General features: G+C 42.9%; 1 protein-coding gene across 7 annotated transcripts in view; it reads right to left on the bottom strand.

Annotated features, from left to right (window-relative positions):
• Positions 1-23,538, bottom strand: part of cgnl1 (cingulin-like 1) — a 174,069-nt gene that overhangs the window by 5,845 nt on the left and 144,686 nt on the right. For all 7 annotated transcript variants that reach the window (XM_038813300.1, XM_038813302.1, XM_038813298.1 and 4 more), the window contains 3 exons: positions 5,924-6,007; positions 2,136-2,260; positions 176-284 (listed from right to left, as the gene is read on the bottom strand). In XM_038813300.1, the coding sequence (XP_038669228.1) occupies positions 176-284; positions 2,136-2,260; positions 5,924-6,007 (318 nt within the window). The remainder of the gene's footprint in view (positions 1-175; positions 285-2,135; positions 2,261-5,923; positions 6,008-23,538) is intronic.

Here is a 23,538-nt window from a genome sequence, read left to right on the forward strand (position 1 = left end):
ATTGTGAAATATAACTATTAATTTCTCATGTTGCTTTACAGCAGAAGTTTCAACTTGGACCTGGCATAGATTCCTGGGTTTACAATAAGTTATAGTACTTCTGTTCTCCCAAGCTACCAGCTCCCCACCAGGTTACAGCTATAAAATGGATATTCTCCAACTTTGTGCCACCTACCTGATCATTCTGGTCTGTCAGATGGAGGTGTTCATCATCCACCTGCAGCATTAGCTCTTTAACTTTTCTTTCAAGCTTGCGATTGTTCAATTGCAGAGTAGATCTGTCTCTGAAAATAAATGTTTAAAACATATTCTAATTGTACTCATTACAGGAGATCTGCAGTTGGAAGGGTCAATATCTGGCCTGTGTCAGCCTTCCTTGCACTGTTTAGCTATAATATGGCATTATGTACGCTTGTTTGCAACCTAGCAACATCAACTTGCATTTATATACCTTAACATTGTAAAAATTGACCAAAAACGTGCTCGTTATGGGACTTTATTCTCTTTTAGTAAAATGGTGCCCAGAATGGGAATGTTAGAGAGGTGGAGGGTAAAAGTAGAATTAGGTGACCAGCTGATGCAGTCGGAGAGCCCTTGAGATTTCCTCTGGGTCCTGAGTTCAAACCCAGTACTGGCTGATCAGATGTGAAATTACTCAATCCAATTCCTTGGGGCCATGGATGCACAGCACAATGTTAGCCCTATTCTGACAGTCAGTATCATGCCACAGGAAATAACAAGTCTTCTGAATTGAGGCTGGAACACATTCTTTATTTGACAGCATCAACTTCAGTCGTCGCTCGAGTATTTCACTTTAAGGAATTGTTACCAAGCATCGAACAATTCTACATCTGATCTGGGATAGCGTTTAGGACTCACATCCCTCCACTTGATTAACGCAAAATTCACACAGGAAAACAAGTGTTTTCGATTAAAATTATGTTTCATAAGTTTTTGCAATTTCTTGGTTAATTTAGAGAGCATTTCTCAAATTTGAATAACATTATTGCTGTAATATTAGTACTTGATTTTGTGCTTTATAATATGAAAGCTGAAAATACTCTCTGGACTAGGCAACTTCCAAAAGTAAAAGAAATGAAAATGAAATGAAATTCGCTTATTGTCACAAGTAGGCTTCAAATGAAGTTACTGTGAAGAGCCCCTAGTCGCCACATTCCAGCACCTGTTCGGGGAGGCTGGTACGGGAATTGAACCGTGCTGCTGGCCTGCCTTGGTCTGCTTTCAAAGCTAGCGATTTAGCCCCGTGTTAAACCAGCCCAAGATAAATTTCAATTAAACTGCCGAGTTTTATCTCCGTGTGTGCGTGGGTCCCACCCTCACAACCCAAAAAGATGTTCAGGGTAGATGGAAGAGAAAATGCTGGAAAATCTCAGCAAGTCTGGCAGCATCTGTAGGGCGAGAAAAGAGCTGGCGTTTCGAGTCCGATGACTCTTTGTATATAGTGGTTTCATTTTGTAAAGGAATGATGACTCTTTGTCATCGGACTAGAAACGTTAGCTCTTTTCTCTCCCTACAGATGCTGCCAGACTTGCTGAGATTTTCCAGCATGTTCTCTATCGTTTTAGATTTCGGCATCCGCAGTAATTTGCTTTTATTCAGGGTAGGTGGATTGGCCATGCTAAATTGTCTCTTATTTGTTTAAAAAATTGTTGGGTATTCTAAATTTATTTTTAAAATCTGTTGAGTATTCTCCATCTATTCTTTCTCAAACATTTTATATATACATATATATTATATATATATATATATATATATATAGTGGTTTCATTTTGTAAAGGAATGCAGTCCTATAGAAGCATCTTTGAACACATCTCCTTTTATTGAATTGACATTTCAATAATATACTCTGTCCACAATGTTAGACAGATCCTATTTTTATAAAATAATCTTTAGAGTACCCAATTCTTTTTTTTTCCCCAATTAAGGGGCAATTTAGTGTGGCCAATCCACATATCTGCCCATCTTTGGGCTGTGGGGGTGAGACCCACACAGACATGGGGAGAACGTGCAAATTCCACACAGACAGTGACCTGGGGCTGGGATCGAACCCGGGTCCTCGGCATCATGAGGCAGCAGTGGACTGATCCCATTTTTGAAGAAAAATAATATCTTACCTCTCTTCAGTTTCAAGGCGTTCTTCCAGTTCCTGGATTCTTCCCTCTAGCTGGCTAACAATTCCTTCCTTATTCTGTCTCTGAGATCCTTCCATATATGCAATTCTGCTCTTTAGATCTTTGTGCTGTGAAATGAAATGAAATGAAAATCGCTTATTGTCACAAGTAGGCTTCAATGAAGTTACTGTGAAAAGCCCCTAGTCACCACATTCCGGCCCCTGTTCGGGGAGGCTGGTACGGGAATTGAACCGTGCTGCTGGCCTGCCTTGGTCTGCTTTCAAAGCCAGCTATTTAGCCCAGTGTGCTAAACCAGCCCCTGATGAAATATCATGTTACTTTTATCAAAATAGTTGGGAAGTACTCATCTCTTAACTGAATGCATTGCATTCATATATTCAGTAATTAATCAATTAAAACCTGAAAAATGATTTTAAAATTTAGAAGGAACTGCATTTTAATGTTTGACGTTTCAACTTGATTTACATAATGCAACCTAAATTCAAATACATAAGATAGGAATTAGGACCAGGAGTAGGCCACTCGGCCCCTCCAGCCTGCTCTGCCATTCAATAAGATCATAGCTGATCTGATTGTAATCTCAGCTCCATATTCCCGCCTACTCCTGATTACCTTCCACCTGCCTTGCAAATCAAGTATCCACCTACCGCTGCCTTAACAAACCTTCAAAGACTGCTTCCACCGCTCTTGAGAAAGAGCATTCCAAAGACTCAACCCTCTTGAGAGAAATGTATTTTTCCTTATCTGTCTTAAATGGGCAATCCATCGTTTTTAAACTGTGACCCCAGTTCTAGATTCTCCCACAAGAAACATTCTCTCCACTTCCACACGGTCAATACCCGTAAGGATCATATACATTTCAATCAATTCGCCTCTTACACTCCAGCAGTTACAAGCCTAACCTGTCAAACCTTCCCTAATAAGACAACTGTCCATTCTAGCTATTAGTCTAGTAAGCCTTCTCTGAAATGCTTCCAACGCATTTACATCCTTCTAGACTAATAATGTGCACAGTACTCTAGATGTGATCTCACCAATGTCCCGTATAACTGAAGCATAACCTCCCTTCTTTTAGAATTTCCACTCACAATAAATGATAGCATTCTATTAGTTTCTCTAATTATTTTCTGTCCCCGCATATTAAGTTTTTTCAATTCATACACTTGGGTGCCCAGATCCCTCTGCACCTCAGAGCTCTGCAATCTCTCACTATTTAGATGATAAGTTCCTTTGTTAGTTTTCCTACCAAAATGGACAATTTCATATTTGCCCACATTATACTCCAAGTACCATGCCCTTTCCCACTCATTTAACCTATATATATATATAGCCTCCTTATGTCCCCTCCATAATAGAGATGGCAACAATATTTGGTGTGTTTCGCTAGTTTTTGAGCAGCATGCACTATTTGTTTTTTAATGTCAAAATTTAGACAACTATTTACTTTTTGTTTTATAAATTTAGAGTACCCAATTAATTTTTCCCAATTAAGTGGCAATTTAGCGTGGTCAATCCCTGCACATCTTTGGGTTCTGGGGCGAAACCCACGCAATCACAGAAGAATGTGCAAACTCCACACGGTCAGTGACCCAGAGCCGGGACTGAACCTGGGACCTAGGTGCCGTGAGGCAGCAGTGTTAACCGTTGCACCACCTTGCTGCCCTATTTACTTTTTGATGTGGATATTGCTGGCAAGGTTTGCATTTATAACCCATTCTTGATTGCCCTTGAGGAGGTGGTGGTGAGCTATCTACAGAATCCCTATCATGCAGAAGGAGGCCATTCAGCCCATCGAGTCTGCACCAACCCTCTGAAAGAGCACCCTACCTGGGCTCACTCACCCACCCTTTCCCCATAACCGCACATAACGCACATCCCTGGACACTTGGGGGGCAATTTAATCTTTTTGAATCACTGTCTGTGCGGGTGCAATTACCCACAGTGCTGTTGTGAAGGGATTTCCAGGATTTTAACCCTGCAATGATGAAAGAACAACAGTATATTTCCAAGCCAGGATAATGAGAGCCTTGGAGAGGAATCTGTAGATTTTGGCAACCACCTGCACCCTCTCTCCTCATCTTTCCAGGGGTTAGAGGTCTGGTGCTTTTTTGAGGAGCTTTTGAAGAAGCCTTGACAATTTGCTGCAGTGCATCTTTCAATGGTCCGCACTTCAGCCACAGTGCACTAAGGTTAACGGAGTGAATGGTAAAGTTCCAATTTTGTATTTTCACGTTGAATATTTCACAGACAAATTTACTAGTTAGCATTGACAATTTTTGTGGGGCGAGATCTGGACATCTACTGCCAATAATTCCGTTACAATTAATTATCAGAAGGGCAGCACGGTGGCGCAGTGGTTAGCACAGCTGCCTCTCGGCGCCAAGGTCCCAGGTTTGATCCCAGCTCTGGGTCACTATCCGTGTGGAGTTTGCACATTCTTCACGTGTCTGCGTGGGTTTCGCCCCCACAACCCAAAGATGTGCAGGGTAGGTGGATTGGCCACTGTAAATTGCCCCTTAATTGGAAAACATGAATTGGGTACACTAAATTTTTTTTTAACATTTAATTTATCAGAACCTGGTCATCGCGCATATACTTTGTATGATAAATACAAACACGGACAATATCAACACTCAGTAAGATTTATACCAACAGAAAATAACTACATATGGTACAATTTGTACTCGTGGACAGCATACTCATTCATAACTGATGGATCATTCCAATATGTTTTTAATGAAATGTGTTTTGATGTCGAGTACACAGCTGACATCCTGGATTTCATCAAGTTTGTCCGAATTTCAAGTGCATCACCAGGTACTTGTGTACTTTTTTAAAACAAGAATATGCTCAGGGAATAATGCATTCATTGTTGAATCGAATAGAGCCATACAAATAGTGTAAACACTTGCTTTTTGATTACAAGATGGATCTAACCAGTTTCTTGTAGAAAGTTAATGTGAATTCAGTATTACGGCAAGAAAAGTATCAAGAGACGCAATGATGCAACTCCCTTCTTTCCATTATCCTCTCCTTCCCATTCACCCATTTCTACCGTTTGCAGAGCATGAAGGAATACTTACAAACTCATCTTTTCTGCTCCAGAATGATCAGCATCACTTGCTGTCTACAAATTTGTCGTCCAGTAAACCACTGCATGATCAATATTCTATTACATAAGCAATGATTTAAGCCACAATAGCTATTCTCCCACCTTTGCTTATTCCCAGTCGTACCAGTACCTCCGCATTACCAGCAGTTGCGCAACATCTGTTTCTCAATGTTTCAATGGGTAAATGTGTGACATCGAGACTGAGAGGCCAAGAAAGTAACAGTTTCAATTCCTTCTCTGTGCTCGGTTAGTCAATCTCAGCAGGAATGACAATCGTAACATTATCATAAAGGTGCAAGAAATGGCCAGTGTGTGGATAAAAGTAAAACAGAAAGGGATGCTACTGCGGACTGGTATCCTGTGACACTGAGAACACTGCTGAATAGTCATAGGGTAAAGCAGCAAGAGGAAGAATACAGACTCAGTGATGCCAATGCATCTAACTAGATGGATGCCCATTAACCATTTTCATTTGTGTATTTTGTCATCTTTGTTAATTAACTTAAAAATAACATTCTAAATTTCAGTGTGAGCTTTTCCTTGCATGATTCAAAATCTGTTAGAGTGCCCTGGTGGTGCTTTATTTCTTTAGTTTAATTGCTGCAGTATTGAATTTACACTGCATAATTTGAGAAGTCTGATTAAATTTACTTAGTACCTGTCTCTCTAACGAAATCTTGTCACACTCCAGATCTTGTCTTGTTGCTCTTTCCTGGAAAAGTTCATTCCGCATCTGCTCAATCTGTCAGTGAAAGAGTGAAATTCTTATGCACAACTGTTGTATCAAAACGTCTTGGAAAGTTCAACCAAACCTTTAATGTGCAATTGTTCAACAATATCATAATCCATTTCTTCATGCCTATCTCGAGATGTTACTTCATGTTGGAGACTGTTGATACTTTTCCCTTCCTTGGAATTGGTATCTTTTACCCCTACCTAACTGTTGATGGTTTGTTTTAATAAGAAACATAACAAATTTAATTATTTGGTCAGCATCATTCTGTAAATAAATGTAATATGGTGGTAGTCAATATGTCACTCAACTGCACAGGAATTAACCTGACAGTAATCAAAACAAATTATTTTACCTACATCCCTGTAACTTCATTGGAAATTGACATAATGGTGGGTTCGTTGCCACAATTACAAGGTCTGGCAGTTTTCACTTCCCAATTGCTAGGGCTATGCAGTGCATAACTGTACCTCCCAACTCTCTGCCTTAGAGCAAAGCAACATGATGCCGGGACCCCCAATATCTTAACCCGACTCAAGGGTACTGTAGACATCACAACAGGGGGGGGGGGGTTGTTGGGTTACGGGTATAGGGTGGGTTTGAGTAGGGTGATCATGGCTCGGCACAACATTGAGGGCCGAAGGGCCTGTTCTGTGCTGTACTGTTCTAACTGCAAAGCAAAACTCAGAATGTGTTCATTCTTTAGCACTGCATCCTGCTTAAAACTCTACATTTAAAAGTTAACTTTCCAATGAGTCATACATAATCAGTTACATTCCAGAATCAAATGCTAGCATATTAAACCAGTATCTAATAGACAAAAATAGTAACTCAATCAAACCTTGCATTATAAGAACAGATAGAGAGGCTACCTGATATAAAAGTACTCGGTTCATTAAGTCTGAATGATTTACATCCAACCTTTTACAATATAAACAGAGGCTCACTTCAAATACTGAACTCAGCTAGTAACTATTAGTCTATATATGGCACACTGGTTTCACCCCTTCTTGGAAGCTGGTATCCTGACTTATGGAGCTGGTTTAATGTATTGGCTGAAACTCCCAATACAATCCCACAAATTTATTTCCATGCACCGTGACCAAAATTCCAGCTACCCAAACTTTCAGTTTCCCCAGCGAAATCCCATCCTTTCAACCCAGAGGAATGAACAAATTTTAATTAACATGAATTGGAACCAATGTATGTGTATGAACATAATTAAACATGTACTGCAAAAGAATCACAAGCAGTTATGAAAACAATATTTCAAAAGCAGAAATTCCTCTTGGGAAAGGCACTTTCCCAAGAACACCGGTGCAGTTCTGAGATAAGTTCAGTGAGTTTCCTATCTCCTATTTTTCAGGTCCAAAATAAACACGATAAATCTTCCGCTGCTCTGTTTTATCTCTCCTGGAACTTTTAAAACAAAAATATTTTGCCACCACAGTACAGGCATTTGCTGTTAAGTTGAATTCAGTTTATGGACATTACACGTGCTGTTACAGGTAAACTACAGACCACAAGGTAGTTAGAATTCATCCTATACGGAGTGGCACGGTAGCACAGTGATCAGCACCGTTGCTTCACAGCGCCAGGGACCCGGGTTCAATTCCCAGTTGGGTCACTGTCTGTGCAGAGTCTGCACGTTCTCCCCTTTTTCTGCGTGGGTTTCCTCCTGGTGCTCCGGTTTCCTCCCACAAGTCCCGAAAGACGTGCTTGTCAGGTGAATTCTCCCTCAGTGTACCCGAACAGTGTGGCGACTAGGGGGTTTTCACAGTAACCTCATTGCTGTATTAAATGTAAGCCTCCTTGTGACACTAATAAAGATTATTATTATTTTATGTAATAATACCATTAAGACTGGGTGTTAAACCAAGCCTTTTGTCTACACTTTCGGGGATCACGAGCATTCCCATGGCAGGATATTCCTCCCAGCGTCCCGGTCAACACTTTGTCCCCAACATCACTAATATAGATGAAACAGGAGAAATTCCTGGTTTTTAGTCTCATGGGCCCAAATCCTGCAGCTGACCTCTAAGAATGCCGCCCACAAAGGGAGAAGCGGTTTTTGCTTTTGTTAATCAAAACAAGCGCCTCCACTCACTTTCCAGCCAATTATATTTTAGCAAACAATACAGCGTGAAATACAGCCCCAGGATGGGTCCTCTTTGGGTTGCTAGTGATTCAGTTTCCAATTCTGGCTGACGCGCAGGATGTGTGTATTCTGCATGGGACCAGCATCGCAGAATAAAAACCACATAAGCAGGCATTGGCAACCTTTTTATGGCAAGCGAAGGAATAGCTTGGAGAGGATTAAAAATGAATGCAGCCCAGATAAAATCGTCAGGCCAAAAGGAACATTACAACAAGATACTCTCAACCATAATGACTGTCTAAAGAGAATGAAAGCCAAAAATGAAGAAATCAAATAGTCATCCTCCAAAAGAAACAGTTGTTTAGTGTTAGGACTAATGGGAAACAGCCTGCAAACTTCCAAGATTCATCCTGATTTATAATATCAGGATTGAAAGGCCAAAGAGTTGATTTTAGAAGCGAGTTAGCATCTGGAACAAATGATTGCCGATGTAATTTCAAGTCCTGTGCTGAAGTTGATCGGATCTTGTATTTAGGCCTGGGCTGCAATAGTTCTGTGTCCGGTATTGTAGCTATAGAAAAATATTTATCTTGTTAAGATTTGATACCGTAATCTCAAGTTACGTCCTTCTTTTTAGCTGTGACTCCATCTACAATGTTAGATTAAATTCAGTCCATATACACAGGCCATGATTTTCTGTCATTCAAATTATGGCTGGAAATGGTAGGTTATGTGCTTCCTGTGAACAACGCTCCCTGCAGGAACCTTGGAATTTACCCTCAAATTGTTTTCCTTTTCTTCTCCAAGAGGGATATTTTAAGTAACCAGGCATCTCCAATTTTCAACCACAGGACATCCTCACGCCATCAACTGATATGCTGCTTGTTCTGCATTAAAAAGCATTAACTGCTTCCCGCCCTAGTGTTCCCTTCGTTGAGCAATCTACTGGCTTTTAAAATCCAAGCTGCCATCACACAACTATTGCTCAAGTTCAACTTTGCAAAATCTAAGGTGGCAATGGCAAATTCATTCCTTCATTCCAGTGAAACTCAAAGAACAGCCTCTTGTCTTTCGCCATTTTACAGCCTTCTGTACCCAACAATTTTAGATCACAACCTCTGCTAGTTTGGTCCTTTCTGAAGTTTCTCGACTTTGCATTCAGATGGCAGCTAAAATTCCATCCGCACCTCCTCCAGACACTTCTTTTGTTTCTTTCCCCGTCCCATTATCACTTATTTTGGCTTTGCATCAAGATGACCCTTTGCCATTTAATCTCCCCTGGGAAGGGAACCCGAGAGGGAATTTAAATAGAAGAAAAACAAAGTCGGCAATCATAGAATCATAGAATTTACAGTGCAGAAGGAGGCCATTCAGCCCATCGAGTCTGCACCGGCTCCTGGAAAGAGCACCCTACCCAAGGTCAACACCCCCACCCTATCCCCATAACCCAGTAACCCCACCCAACACTAAGGGCAATTTTGGACACTAAGGGCAATTTATCATGGCCAATCCACCTAACCTGCACATCTTTGGACTGTGGGAGGAAACCGGAGCACACGGAGGAAACCCACGCACAGACGGGGAGGATGTGCAGACTCCATACAGACAGTGACCCAAGCCGGAATCGAACCTGGGACCCTGGAGCTGTGAAGCGATTGTGCTATCCACAGTGCTACCGTACCGTACAAAAATACCAGGCGAACGTCAAGGGCAGCAGAAACAAAAGCCGCCGACAAATAGTGTCAAAATACAGATCTTTAAAAAGCAGAATTGATAATAGCTTATTGTCGCAAGTAGTTACTTCAATGAAGTTACTGAAAAGCCCCCAGTCGCCACATTCCAGCGCCTGTTCAGGGAGACTGGTACGGGAATTGAACCCGCGCTGCTGGCCTTGTTCTGCATTACAAGCCAGCTGTTTAGCCCACTGTGCTAAACCAGCCCCTAATTAAAGGCAATCTACCTGAATGCACACAGCATTTGCAACAAGGTAGGTGAACTGATGGCATGAATAGACATAAATGAGTATGATCTATTTGCCATGATGGAGACATGACCGCAAGGGTGGGAACTGAATATTCAAACATATTCAATGTTCATGAAGGATGGGCAAAAAAGAAAAGGAAGGCCCAGGCAGCACTGGTAACAACGGATGAGATCAGTGCAGTAGTGGGAGAGATCTTGGATCGGAAGAACAACATGCACAATTAATTTGGCTGGAGCGGAGAAACAGCAATGGGCAGCAAATATTAGTTGGAGTAATTTACATTCCACCCATCATTTAGAATACGCGGTATAAATCAGGAAATAATAAATCTTTATTAGTGTCACAAGTAGGCTTACATTAACACTGCAATGAGGTTACTGTGAAAATCCCCTGGTCACCACACTCATCCGCCTGTTTGGGTGCACTGAGGGAGAATTCAGAATGTCCAATTCACAGGAGGTGGAGGGAAGTGGGGCTGGTCAAGGTGAGGGATCTGTATTTGGAGGGAGGGTTTGCCAGTCTGGAGGAGCTAACGGAGAGGGTAGAGGTGCTGAGGGGGTGAGAGTTCAGGTATCTGCAGGTTAAGGACTTTGCATGAAAGATCTGGTAGGGTTCCCTAGATTACGGGGATACATCCTGCTGGAGCAACTGCTGCTTCCGGATGTGAAAGGGGAGGGAAGAATTGGGGATATATATAAGTGGCTGGGGGAGCAGGGAGGTGAGCGGGTGCTGAAGATCAATGAGAAATGGGAAGCAGAGTTGGGAGGGGAGATCAATTGGGGAGTATGGAATGAGCGCACTGCGTAGGGTAAACGGGACCTCCTCTTGTGCAAGGGTGAGCCTGATACAGTTTAAGGTGGTGCACAGGGTGCATATGAATCGGGAATGAATGAGTGGGTTCTTTCAGGGGGTAGCAGATGAGTGTGAGAAGTGTGAGTGGGGCCAGCGAATCACACGCACATGTTTTGGGGTTGTGAAAAATTGAGAAGATTCTGGGCGGGTGTGTTCGCGGTCTTAGCCAGGATGTGGAGATGCCGGCGTTGGATTGGGGTCAGCACAGTAAGAAGTCTTCCAACACCAGGTTAAAGTCCAATATGTTTGTTTCAAACACTAGCTTTCGGAGCACTGCTCCTTCCTCTGAAGGTTCACCTGAACAGGGTTGTTGTGATGGGAGACTTTAACTTCCCCAATATTGACTGGGACTCACTTAGAGTTAGGGGCTTGCATGGGGCAGAGTTTGTAAGGAGCATCCAGGAGGGCTTCTTAAAACAACATGTAGATAGTCCAACTAGGGAAGATGCTGTACTGGACCTGATATTGGGGAATGAGCCCGGCCAGGTGGTAGAAGTTTCAGTAGGGGAGCATTTTTGGACCAGTGACCACAATTTAGTAAGTTTTAAAGTGCTGGTGGACAAGGATATGAGTGATCCTAGGGTGAATTTGCTAAACCGGGGGAAGGCTAATTATAACAATATTAGGCGGGAACTGAAGAACATAGATTGGGGGCGGATGTTTGAGGGTAAATCAACATCTGACATGTGGGAGGCTTTCAAATGTCAGTTGAAAGGAATTCAGGACCGGCATGTTCCTATGAGGAAGAAGAGTAAATACGGCAAATTTCGGGAACCTTGGATAACACGAGATATTGTAGGCCTCGTCAAAAAGAAAAAGGAGGCATTTGTCAGGGCTAGAAGGCTGGGAACAGACGAAGTCTGTGTGGAATATAAGGAAAGTAGGAAGGAACTTAAGCAAGGAGTCAGGAGGGCTAAAAGGGGTCACGAAAGTCATTGGCAAATATAGTTAAGGAAAATCCCAAGGCTTTTTACACGTACATAAAAAGCAAGAGGGTAGCCAGGGAAAGGATTGGCCCACTGAAGGACAGGGGAGGGAATCTATGTGTGGAGCCAGAGGAAATGTGAGAGGTACAAAATGAATACTTTGCATTAGTATTCACCAAAGAGAAGGAATTGATGGATGTTGAGTCTGGCGAAGTGGGTGTAGATAGCCTGGGTCACACTGAGATCCAAAAAGACGAGGGGCGGAATTCTGCACCTATAGGGGCCAAGCCCTCACATTGAAGGGCTAGGCCCGCGCCGGAGTGGTTCCCACTCCGCCGGCTGCCGTGAATGGCCTTTGGCGCCATGCCAGCCGGGGCCGAAAGGGGCAGGGTGTCCTGGCATGTCGGAGTGGCGTGAACCACTCCGGCGTCGGGCCGCCCCAAAGGTGCGGAGAATTCCGCACCTTTGGGGCGGCCCAACGCCGGAGTGGTTCACGTCACTCCGACACGCCAGGACACCCCGCCCCGCCGGGTAGGGGAGAATCCCGGCCGAGGTGTTGGGCGTCTTGAAAAATATTATGGCGGATAAGTCCCCAGGGCCTGATGGGGTCTACCCCAGAATACTGAAGGAGGCTAGAGAGGAAATTGCTGAGGCCTTGACAGAAATCTTTGGATCCTCACTGTCTTCAGATGATGTCCCGGAGGACTGGAGAATAGCCAATGTTGTTCCTTTGTTTGAGAAGGGTAGCAAGGGTAATCCAGGGAACTACTGGCCGGTGAGCCTTACGTCAGTGGTAGGAAACTTACTGGAGAGAATTCTTCGAGCCAGGATCTACTCCCATTTGGAAGCAAGTGGTCATACTAGCGAGAGGCTGCACGGTTTTGTGAAGGGAGGTCGTGTCTCACTAACTTGATAAAGTTTTTCGAGGAGGTCACAAAGACGATTGATGCAGGTAGGGCAGTGGATGTTTTCTATAGGGACTTCAGTAAGGCCTTTGACAAGATCCCTCATGGCAGACTGGTACAAAAGATGAAGTCACAGGGGATCAGAGGTGAGCTGGCAAGATGGATATAGAACTGGCTAGGTCATAGAAGGCAGAGAGTAGCAATGGAAGGGTGCTTTTCTGATTGGAGGGCTGTGACTAGTGGTGTTCTGCAGGGAACGGGGACCTTTGTTGTTCATAGTATATATGTATGATTTGGAGGAAAATGTAACTGGTCTGATTAGTAAGTTTGCAGATGACACAAAGGTTGGTGGAATTGCGGATAGCGATGAGGACTGTCAGAGGATACAGCAGGATTTAGATTGTTTGGACACTCGGGCGGCAAGATAGCAGATGGAGTTTAATCCGCACAAATGTGAGGTAATGCATTTTGGTCTAATACAAGTAGAGAATATACAGTGAATGGTAGAACCCTCAAGAGTATTGACAGTCAGAGAGATCTTGGTGTACAGGTCCACAGGTCACTGAAAGGGGCAACACAGGTGGAGAAGGTAGTCAAGAAGGCATATGGCATGCTTGCCTTCATTGGCCGGGGCATTCAGTATAAGAATTGGCAAGTCATGTTGCAGCTGTATAGAACCTTATTTAGGCCACACTTGGAGTATAGTTTTCAATTCTGGTCGCCACACTACCAGAAGGATGTGGAGGCTTTCGAGAAGGCGCAGAAGAGATTTACCAGGATGTTGCCTGGTATGGAGGGCATTAGCTATAAGGAGAGGTTGAATAAACTTGGTTTGTTTTCACTGGAACGAAGGAGGTTGAGGGGCGACCTGATAGAGGTCTACAAAATTATGAAGGGCATAGACAAAGTGGATAGTCAGAGACTTTTTCCCAGGGTAGAGGGGTCAATTACTAGGGGGAATAGGTTTAAGGTGCGAGGGGCAAGGTTTAGAAGAGATATACGAGGTACGTTTTTTTTACAGAGGGTAGTGGGTGCCTGGAACTCGCTGCCGGAGGTGGTGGTGGAAGCAGGGACGATAGTGACATTCAAGGGGCATCCTGACAAATACATGAATAGGATAGGAATAGAGGGATACGGACCCCGGAAGTGTAGAGGATTTTACTTTAGAGGGCAACATGGTCGGCGCAGGCTTGGAGGGCCGAAGAGCCTGTTCCTGTGCTGTACTTTTCTTTGTTCTTGTTCTAGTATCCAATAAAGGTTTGTTTGACTCAGTGGTTTGCTTAACCACATGTTCAGTGGTTAATGTTAATAATAATCTTTTTTTTTAAACTTAGAGTACTCAATTCATTTTTTCCAATTAAGGGGAAATATAGTGTGGCCAATTCACCAACCCTGCACGTCTTTGGGTTGTGGGGGTGAAACCCACGCAGACACTGGGAGAATGTGCAAACTCCACACGGACAATGACCCAGAGCCCGGATCGAACCTGGGACCTCGGCGCCGTGAGGCAGCAATGCTAACCATTGCGCCACCATGCTGCCCATGTTAATAATAATCATGAAGCCAAAAATTTAACTCCATGGTTAGAAAATATATGCCCTTTTATTTAAAACAGAGCTTCACTGGCTGGAACCCAGCCAAACTGTTCTCAAGATCCTACACATATTTGGCTCGAACTAAACACGAATGGGCTGGGCTGATGTTACCTCCACAGAACAATGAGACTGGAAACTTGTCTATTGCAGAAATCTATGATTTAGGTTTTAAAACTTAACGGTTCCCTTTAAAATAAAAACACTTAGGGACGCCTTGGCCCCAGATCACTGCAGTCATTTCATGCAATATTTGAACTCACATTAGAAAGTTGCCAATGTTTGGTTAAACATTAAATTACAGCAATCAACACAATCTTTGCATTTAATTTTATAAAGACATTTACTGAATTTTTGAGTATTATTTTTCACGGCTGAATTTAAAATTTTTCTGCAATAGCTCTGAAAAAAATATTTATTTGTTTTTTAAATTTAGAGTACCCAAATCATTTTCTCCAATTAAGGGGCAGTTTAGTGTGGCCAATCCACCTAGCTTGCACAATTTTGGGTTGTGGGGGCGAAACCCACGCAAACACGGGGAGAATGTGCAAACTCCACACGGACAGTGACCCAGAGCCGGGATCGAACCTGGGACCTCGGCGCCGTAAGGCCGCTGTGCTAACCCACTGCGCCACCGTGCTGCCCCCCGAAAATATATATTTTTTTTAATTTAGAGTACCCAATTATTATTTTTTATTCCAATTAAGGGATAATTTAGCGTGGCCAATCCACCTACCCTGCACATCTTTGGGTTGCGGGGGTGAAACCCACGCAGACACGGGGTGAATGTGCAATCTCCACACGGACAGTGACCCGGGGCCGGGATTCGAACCTGGGACCTCAGCGCCGTGAGGCAACATTGCTAACCACTGTGCCATCAGGCCACCATATAGCTCTGAAAATATAATTGTGAGACCAGTCAAAAACATTTGAACCAAGAGTGCAGAATGACTTTGCAGTATCTGTCCCAAGCATCTCTATCCCTGAACTACTTATTCTTGCAGAGAACGCTCAAAGTTTACTTACCTTTTAACTATAGTAAAAACAACTCATTATTCCCACATTTATTTCAAATCAAAGAGGTTAACAGTCGAGTTGTTACTGTTAAAGTTGGTCTTTTTAAAAGGTTTTGCACTGATGAATTCCTATCTTCTTACTCTTGTCCATTTCATCCATTACTTTTTAATGTTTAATGGAATAGCTTTCTTTTACTATTTGGTGTCCACATTCCTCCTGCTCTCCGGCTGGGATGGGTTATTCTCTTCAATAGATCCAAAAATGCATCTCTCAAGTCAATCAAAACCGTTTATAGCTCAGACCCTGATTACGATCCATTTAATCTGTGCTCTCCATGCATGACAATGCTACATTACCACCCCCAGCCCGCACCCACCCCCCATCGCTAATGAAGGTGAATCAGAACCCAATTTTTAACCCCTAGTCTACCAATCCATCACAATACAATCCAAATGGCTGTTCAAACTGGAAATTCCCACTTTTAATTTCCAAAACTATATGGTGAGGTATTCCAAGGTAACAGTCATCTAGAATAGTTGCAACCACACATCATTTAGGCGAGAGAAAACTGAAACATGTTAATTATTTACAAGTTGCTGCTCTGGAGGATGCATTCCAAATTACTTGTTGCAATGCCTGAAACGTTTACTTTGACCCTTAAGGCATAGGAGCAGAAACAGGCCAGTCGGCCCATTGAGTCTGATCCACCATTCAATGAGATTATGACTGATCTAATATGATAATTCTCATGAAAAATGAAATGAAAATCACTTATTGTCACAAGTAGGCTTCAAATGGAGTTACTGTGAAAAGCCCCTAGCTGCATTTTCCGGCCTTATACCAATAACTCCTGATTCACTTACTGATTAAAAAATCTGCCCACCTCAGCCTTGAACATACGTAATGACCCAGCCTCAACGGTAAAGAATTCTACAGGTTCACTACCCTCTGAAGTAATAAATTCCTCCTCATCACTGTCTTAAATGGGTGACCCTTTACCGTGAGATTATGCCCAACATAAGAACTAAGAGCAGGAGTAGGCTATCTGGCCCCTCGAGCCTGCTCCGCCATTCAATGAGATCATGGCTGATCTTTTGAGGACTAAGCTCCACTTTCCGGCCCGAACACCATAACCCTTATTCCCTTTATTCTTCAAAAAACTATCAATCTTGACCTTAAAAACATTTAATGAAGGAGCCTCTACTGCTTCACTGGGCAAGGAATTCCATAGATTCACAACCCTTTGGGTGACGAAGTTCCTCCTAAACTCAGTCCTAAATCTATTTCCCCTTATTTTGTGGTTATGCCCCCTAGTTCTGCTTTCACCCGCCAGTGGAAGCAACCTGCCCGCATCTATCCTATCTATTCCCTTCATAATTTTATATGTTTCTATAAGATCCCCCCTCATCCTTCTAAATTCCAACGAGTACAGTCCCTGTCTACTCAACCTCACCTCGTAATCCAACCCCTTCAGCTCTGGGATTAACCTAGTGAATCTCCTCTGCACACCCTCCAGTGCCAGTACATCCTTTCTCAAGTAAGGAGACCAAAACTGAACACAATACTCCAGGTGAGGCCTCACTAACACCTTATACAATTGCAGCATAACCTCCCTAGTCTTAAACTCCATCCCTCTAGCAATGAAGGACAAATTCCATTTGCTTTCTTAATCACCTGTTGCACCTGTAAAACAACTTTTTGCGACTCATGCACTAGCACACCCAGGTCTCTCTGCACAGCAGCATGTTTTAATATTTTATCATTTAAATAATAATCCCGTTTGCTGTTATTCCTACCAAAATGGATAACCTCACATTTGTCAACATTGTATTCCATCTGCCAGACCCTAGCCCATTCACTTGACCTATCCAAATCCCTCTGCAGACTTCCAGTATCCTCTGCACTTTTCGCTTTTCCACTCATCTTAGTGTCGTCTGCAAACTTGGACACATTGCCCTTGGTCCCCAACTCCAAATCATCTATGTAAATTGTGAACAATTGTGGGCCCAACACTGATCCCTGAGGGACACCACTAGCTACCAACCAGAGAAACACCCATTAATCCCCACTCTTTGCTTTCTATTAGTTAACCAATCCTCTATCCATGTTACTACTTTACCCTTAATGCCAGGCAGCTTTATCTTATTCAGCAACCTTTTGTGTGGCACCTTGTCAAAGGCTTTCTAGAAATCCAGATATACCACATCCATTGGCTCCCCGTTATCTACTGCACTGGTAATGTCCTCAAAAAATTCCACTAAATTAGTTAGGCACGACCTGCCCTTTATGAACCCATGCTGCGTCTGCCCAATTGGACAATTTCTATCCAGATGCCTCGCTATTTCTTCCCTACTACCGAAGTTAAGCTCAGTGGCCTATAATTACCCACTCTCTGCCTACCTCCTTTTTTAAACAGTGGTCTCACATTTGCCCTCTTGCTATCTTACATCTAAACATTGTTCACAAAGTTGGGTAAATGGTAGAAACCAATTCTTCAAGTGTAAAGAATAGTGTACATAACAGCACAATAAGCCTTCCCTATTGATTCAGACTCCTATGGTATAAAAATATATAGCCTCTTGTGATTAGTCTTCCATACAGCTACATTTTGTAGATTAACAATGAACTATATAGCCAACTTGGAGGCTAAAAAGAGACGAAAATGTGTCAAGGTTGTTTTCCCATTTTAGGGATGGAGATTCCACAGGTAGGCAACTCATCTTTCTCTTTTAATTTATAGTTGCAGCATGTTCAAAGGATACTTTTCTTACTGACAATTGATAGCAATGGGGAACACACACCACCAAACATATTGCAAGTCCTTTTTTGAATGCAGCCAATTAAGGTCCTGGTTCATAAGAAACAAAAGTAATGGTCTCGTTTTGCAAAGTATTTGCTTCTCTGAATGCAGGCAGCTATAGTCTACAGGAAATATGTGTGCCATTTCAAAGTACAAAGTGAAACAGACGAGGGAACAACTACTCGAGATAAGATTGAGAAAACAAAAATCAAGTTAAAAAAAAGCAGGCACCCAAATGTATATATACCTCCCCAGTCCCCCCCCCCCCCCCCCCCCCCCAATAAAAAACATTTATTAAAAAAAAGTTTTAAAAAGCCAATTGATCTGGTATGATGCCTCCAGTCTTGCGCCCGAAAATATAAATATGCAATTTTTGGCCTGGGAGGTGGTGGAGGTTCCCTCTGCTCTATGTAGGGGGAGGTCATGATTTGGTTTCTTGTTCTGCCTTTCTAGCATATTAATATAAAAGGTTAAAAGTGAAAGTACGTACAGCAATCCGCAATATGTCACAATGTGATAAAGTCTAGGGGCAGAATTCTCCCAAGCCCTTGCCAGTACAATGGCGGGGGATCCAGAAATCCATCCGGTGTTAATTTTTCAACTAGGGGCCACTATGGTACATCGGGAAACCCCCTGGAGGGCAGCCTGAAACACATTAATGGGATACAGATGAAGGCCCGGCCAGCGTCAGTGCCAGCGGGAAACCACACCAGTGCGAAATATGTCTGGAATAACGTGACGCGCAGATGTCGAGACTCACCGGAAAAATGCCTGGGGCTGCCTCCAAAGTGCAGGATGGAGACCGACAGCAACCGTGGACCTCAGAACTGCACTGCAATATGACACCCGGATAGAATGGCAGACTACACATCATCAGGTCTGCCCCGCCACGGATAGGAGACTTCCGTCCTAGTTAATCAGTTTTAGTCATGTAGTTTGAGAGTTAAAATATTAGCTACGAAACCAAGGATAAATCCTCAGTTCCTTCTTTTTAATAGTACCACAAGATCATTCACATCCATCTGGGAGGGCAGGGAGGACCTTAATTTAACCTCTTAGCCGAGGTGGAGGGCTAGATTCTCCTGCTCAAGTCTCTGGAGATGACATGGGTAGATGTCATCTCCAGAGGGGTCAGTGCAGACTTGATGGGCCGAATGATTTTATTCTGTTCTGTAGGGATTCTATGAAACCAGCCAATGGATTTAAGAGTCAATTAGGCATGATATAGTTGCTCGCTTACGGTGGCAAGGAAATTTCCACAGTTGATGCGAAGCATAGACATTTCAAGAGCACATTACACCTGGATGTGCTTGTTCTGTCAGAAAGTGAAGAGGGGTTGGAAAATTGCATCCTTCATCTCAAGCAGTATAAACGTTTTGGCTAAGATCAAGCGTAGGACCAAGCCCAAGATCAGATGTAATGTCTGAATCTCGTCAGATTGGATCTTGTTTGTCTCTCTTGTGGGGACCACAAATTGGACTCAATTTGAATTTGAATTGTTTTTTGCAGCAAGCAAGGAGATGGATTAAGGGCTTGCCCCATCCACTCTGCACATTGGCTTTGAAAATGGAATAAGATTGTTTTAAAAAAGAAAACATGGAGGGTATTGAAATTATTGAAACTACCCTTGCACAATTGTATTTTCCTGAATCCATCCAGTATAGCAATGTATTTATATCTTATATCTTTCAAGTGGCATAAATAATGTGGTGGTGAACTGACTCTTCTGACTTGTCAACGATGTACCTGAACATCCATCTCAGAACAACAATCTGTATGAGCCGTTTCTTGTTAAAAAGACAAACTTTAAATATAAATATGTATTAATTACCAAGATTTATTCACATCTTGTTATCGCCGAGGGGAATATGTGGTGGCCTAATCACACCATACAGCGACAAGGTCAAATGATATGTCAATTATTAAGAATTAATTAAAGCAATTCAAACACAAATGTGCCCACAGGTCATATTTATCCTAAATTAAAGAATGATTGAGTGTCAGAATACAATAAAAATTGCACATCGAGTGAATGGGCATTAGAATTATCCTTTTAAATTTGGAATATGAAGCAAATTAAGTGTGCAGTCCTGAAGCATTAGGCAGCATGCCTTAGAGTCAGTTCATCTTCCAAGAACAAGAAAACATTCCACGATCTGAAGGTCAAGTCAGTTGTTAGGATTTGAATGTTCGCATTTATTTCCTTTCTTACATAAACTGATTAGCTCTCCTCTGAGTTTATTTATTCGGTTTCGCCACTGCATAACGACTGTGCCGGTAAACGCTCGAGGGACCCGAGTCAGCGAAAATAGAACAAAGCTTAAACCAGGCAGAGCTAATGACATTTTATTTTCTGTCCGGACTAGTGGGACCTCATTTCCACACTCTAATTTAGCTGCCTCCAACACCTGGTATCGCTGGCGGCGCAGGTGCAGAGTAATCAGTGTGGATCTCATCGGAGAGAAATCAGTGATGAGGACGCTGATCTTCCCTTTACTTCACCGTTGCCGTGGTACATCCTTACATCTCACAGCAACAAGAATACAAGAGTGTGATGGTGGACCTTTTTCATATTAATAAATGGATGTTTACAAGATGACGGGGGTGGGGGGGGGCGTTTGGCAGGGGGAGAAGGGTAAGCCTCCCGCCACGTGCAAGGGAGTGATATGTTGTGCAAGTGAGATAGTAAGCACGGGTGGAGAGGGAGGGAATAAACAAAAACATGGGACAGTTAGAAGAGAGATGGAAGATGTGAAGAGATGACGTCCGGGCCAGTAATGGGCAGCAAGACGTGACGAGTAGTGTACACAAAACAAAAACGATTTCATTCGTATATCAAACAGGATAAGACCGTTGCAGATTAATGCGATTAGACAATGATTTCATGTTCTCTGCAAGAAAATTATCAATTCAGATGTTGCTTCACCATCAGATGTTGCTCAGTCGCATACAGCTGAATATAAAGATTAGACGAATATTGAAAGGTATTCTCCCAACTAATGTAAAATAGTTTGTAACCAGAAACCTCCCTGTTAAGTTTCTTGGGCTGTTGCACTACAGCTTATGCAAATATTTCTCACGCTTATGTGACTTTGTACATGAATTGGCTCCCGATTTTGCTTACAAAATGACAATATTAACTCAGACAGTGAAGCACTTTGAAATGCCCTGCCGAGTTGAATAGAATTTCATCAATGCATGCATTTCCTTTCTTTAACCGGCTGCATATTCTGGGCAGGGCTCTACACAATGCACTGCATGAATCATAAGCCCTTCAGTACTAAGCCGATTAGATTTCATGCACTTATTGTGTATTTTACATACCCTATTTATTATACAAGTAATTTCCTTCTGACAGCGCTGTTAAACTACTGAAAATTATTCTCAGCAGCAGAAGTATGCTGACGGTACGGCCGAAACTGAGGCAGCTACAACAGAAAAAAAGTGTACGTTTACGAGATGCTTACCAGCTTGGAGGTTCAGAAGTAGCAACTGTGGGTCAGAAACTCGTGGGCTATAAGCTGAACAGCTCCATCTCCAACCCATGCTCGTCCCCAGTCAGACTCTGACACTGGAACAGAGCCTCACAAAATAACTCTATTTCTCCTTAATTTTATCTATTTTGTGTCACCTGTAAACAGTCATTTAATGCATGGGAAAACTTTAAACCAAACAGTTTTTTCATGCTTTTGTATCTCCATTTACTTTGGGATATTGCACATCTGCACGAGCTGGGCCTCAGCTGAAAAGCTTATTTCACCCCCCCAGCATTTGGAATGATCGAGGCAAGTAGCAAGATGTATTTAAGGAAACACTTGATAAGTACACGAGGGAGAAAATAAACATGTTGACTGGGCGAGATGGATTAAGGTGGGCGGAGGCTCATGTGGGGCGCACACACCAGCAGAGACGTGTTGGGTGTTTCTCACAGGAACAGGCTAAGTAAATTCTATTATAATTGATCAGCCAATGCCTAACATTGGGCAGCAGGGTAGCATGGTGGTTAGCATCAATGCTTCACAGCTCCAGGGTCCCAGGTTCGATTCCCGGCTGGGTCACTGTCTGTGTGGAGTCTGCACGTCCTCCCCCTGTGTGCGTGGGTTTCCTCCGGGTGCTCCGGTTTCCTCCCACAGTCCAAAGATGTGCGGGTTAGGTGGATTGGCCATGCTAAATTGCCCGTAGTGTCCTAATTAAAGTAAGGTTAAGGGGGGGGTTGTTGGGTTACGGGTATAGGGTGGATATGTGGGTTTGAGTAGGGTGATCATGGCTCGGCACAACATTGAGGGCCGAAGGGCCTGTTCTGTGCTGTACTGTTCTATGTTCTATTTATTAACTGCTGGGCTTCACAGTACAGATTATCAGGAAGTATGCCCGTGGGGATCAACATTTAAGTTTTTTCATCAACATATTAGCATATCAAAATACCCAGTCTCCTCAATTTCAATGGGTCCCATCTCGACAAGCTGGCCCCGAGTTCACATGTTGTTTTCCAATCAGGTGAAATTCCATTTTAAAACTCATTTAGCTTGAAATGCTGTAGAGTCAAATATAAATCCACTCCGAGCCTAAGGAAAAAGCCGATGAGCATTGCCGCGAACAAGAAAATGTTGAGACATCTAATTTCAACATAGAATGCATATTTGAATCATGAATCTCAACAATGGGCAGCACGGTGGCACAGTGGTTAGCATTGCTGTCTACGGCGCTGAGGACCTGGGTTCGAATCCCAGCCTGGGTCACTGGCCGTGTGGAGTTTGCACATTCTCCCCGTGTCTGTGTGGGTTTCGCCCCCACAATCCAAAGATGTGCAGGGTAGGTGGATTGGCCACGCTAAATTGCCCCTTAATTGGAAAAAATAATTGGGTACTCCAAATTTTTTTTTTTTAAATGAATCTCAACAATGAGGAAGCAATCATTTTGGATGGAATGATGGCATTAGAAAGAAATAGGTAATGAAAAATATAATCTCGGGCGGCACGGTGGCGCAGTGGTTAGCACTGCTGCCTCACAGCGCTGAGGATCCAGGTTCAATCACGGCTCCGGGTCACTGCCTGTGTGGAGTTTGCACATTCTCCCCGTGTCTGCGTGGGTTTCACCCCCGTAACCCAAAGATGTGCAGGGTAGGTGGACTGGCCACGCTAAATTGCCCCTTAATTGGAACAAAAAGAATTGGGTACACTCAATTTTCTGAAAAAAAGAAAAGTATAATTTCACATAAGGGAAGGTGCAAAATAATCTTCAAATTACAATCTAATACAATCCACTATTAAAGAAATTGTTATTTTTCTAAGGCAAAAGCATCAACTCAACATGTGAAGTCAGAAGAAATGGAAAGCCCTTTCCATAATTTCCCAATTTAAAACCGA

This window comes from Scyliorhinus canicula, chromosome 12 (genome assembly GCF_902713615.1).
Source record: "Scyliorhinus canicula chromosome 12, sScyCan1.1, whole genome shotgun sequence".
Taxonomy (NCBI): Eukaryota; Metazoa; Chordata; class Chondrichthyes; order Carcharhiniformes; family Scyliorhinidae; genus Scyliorhinus; species Scyliorhinus canicula.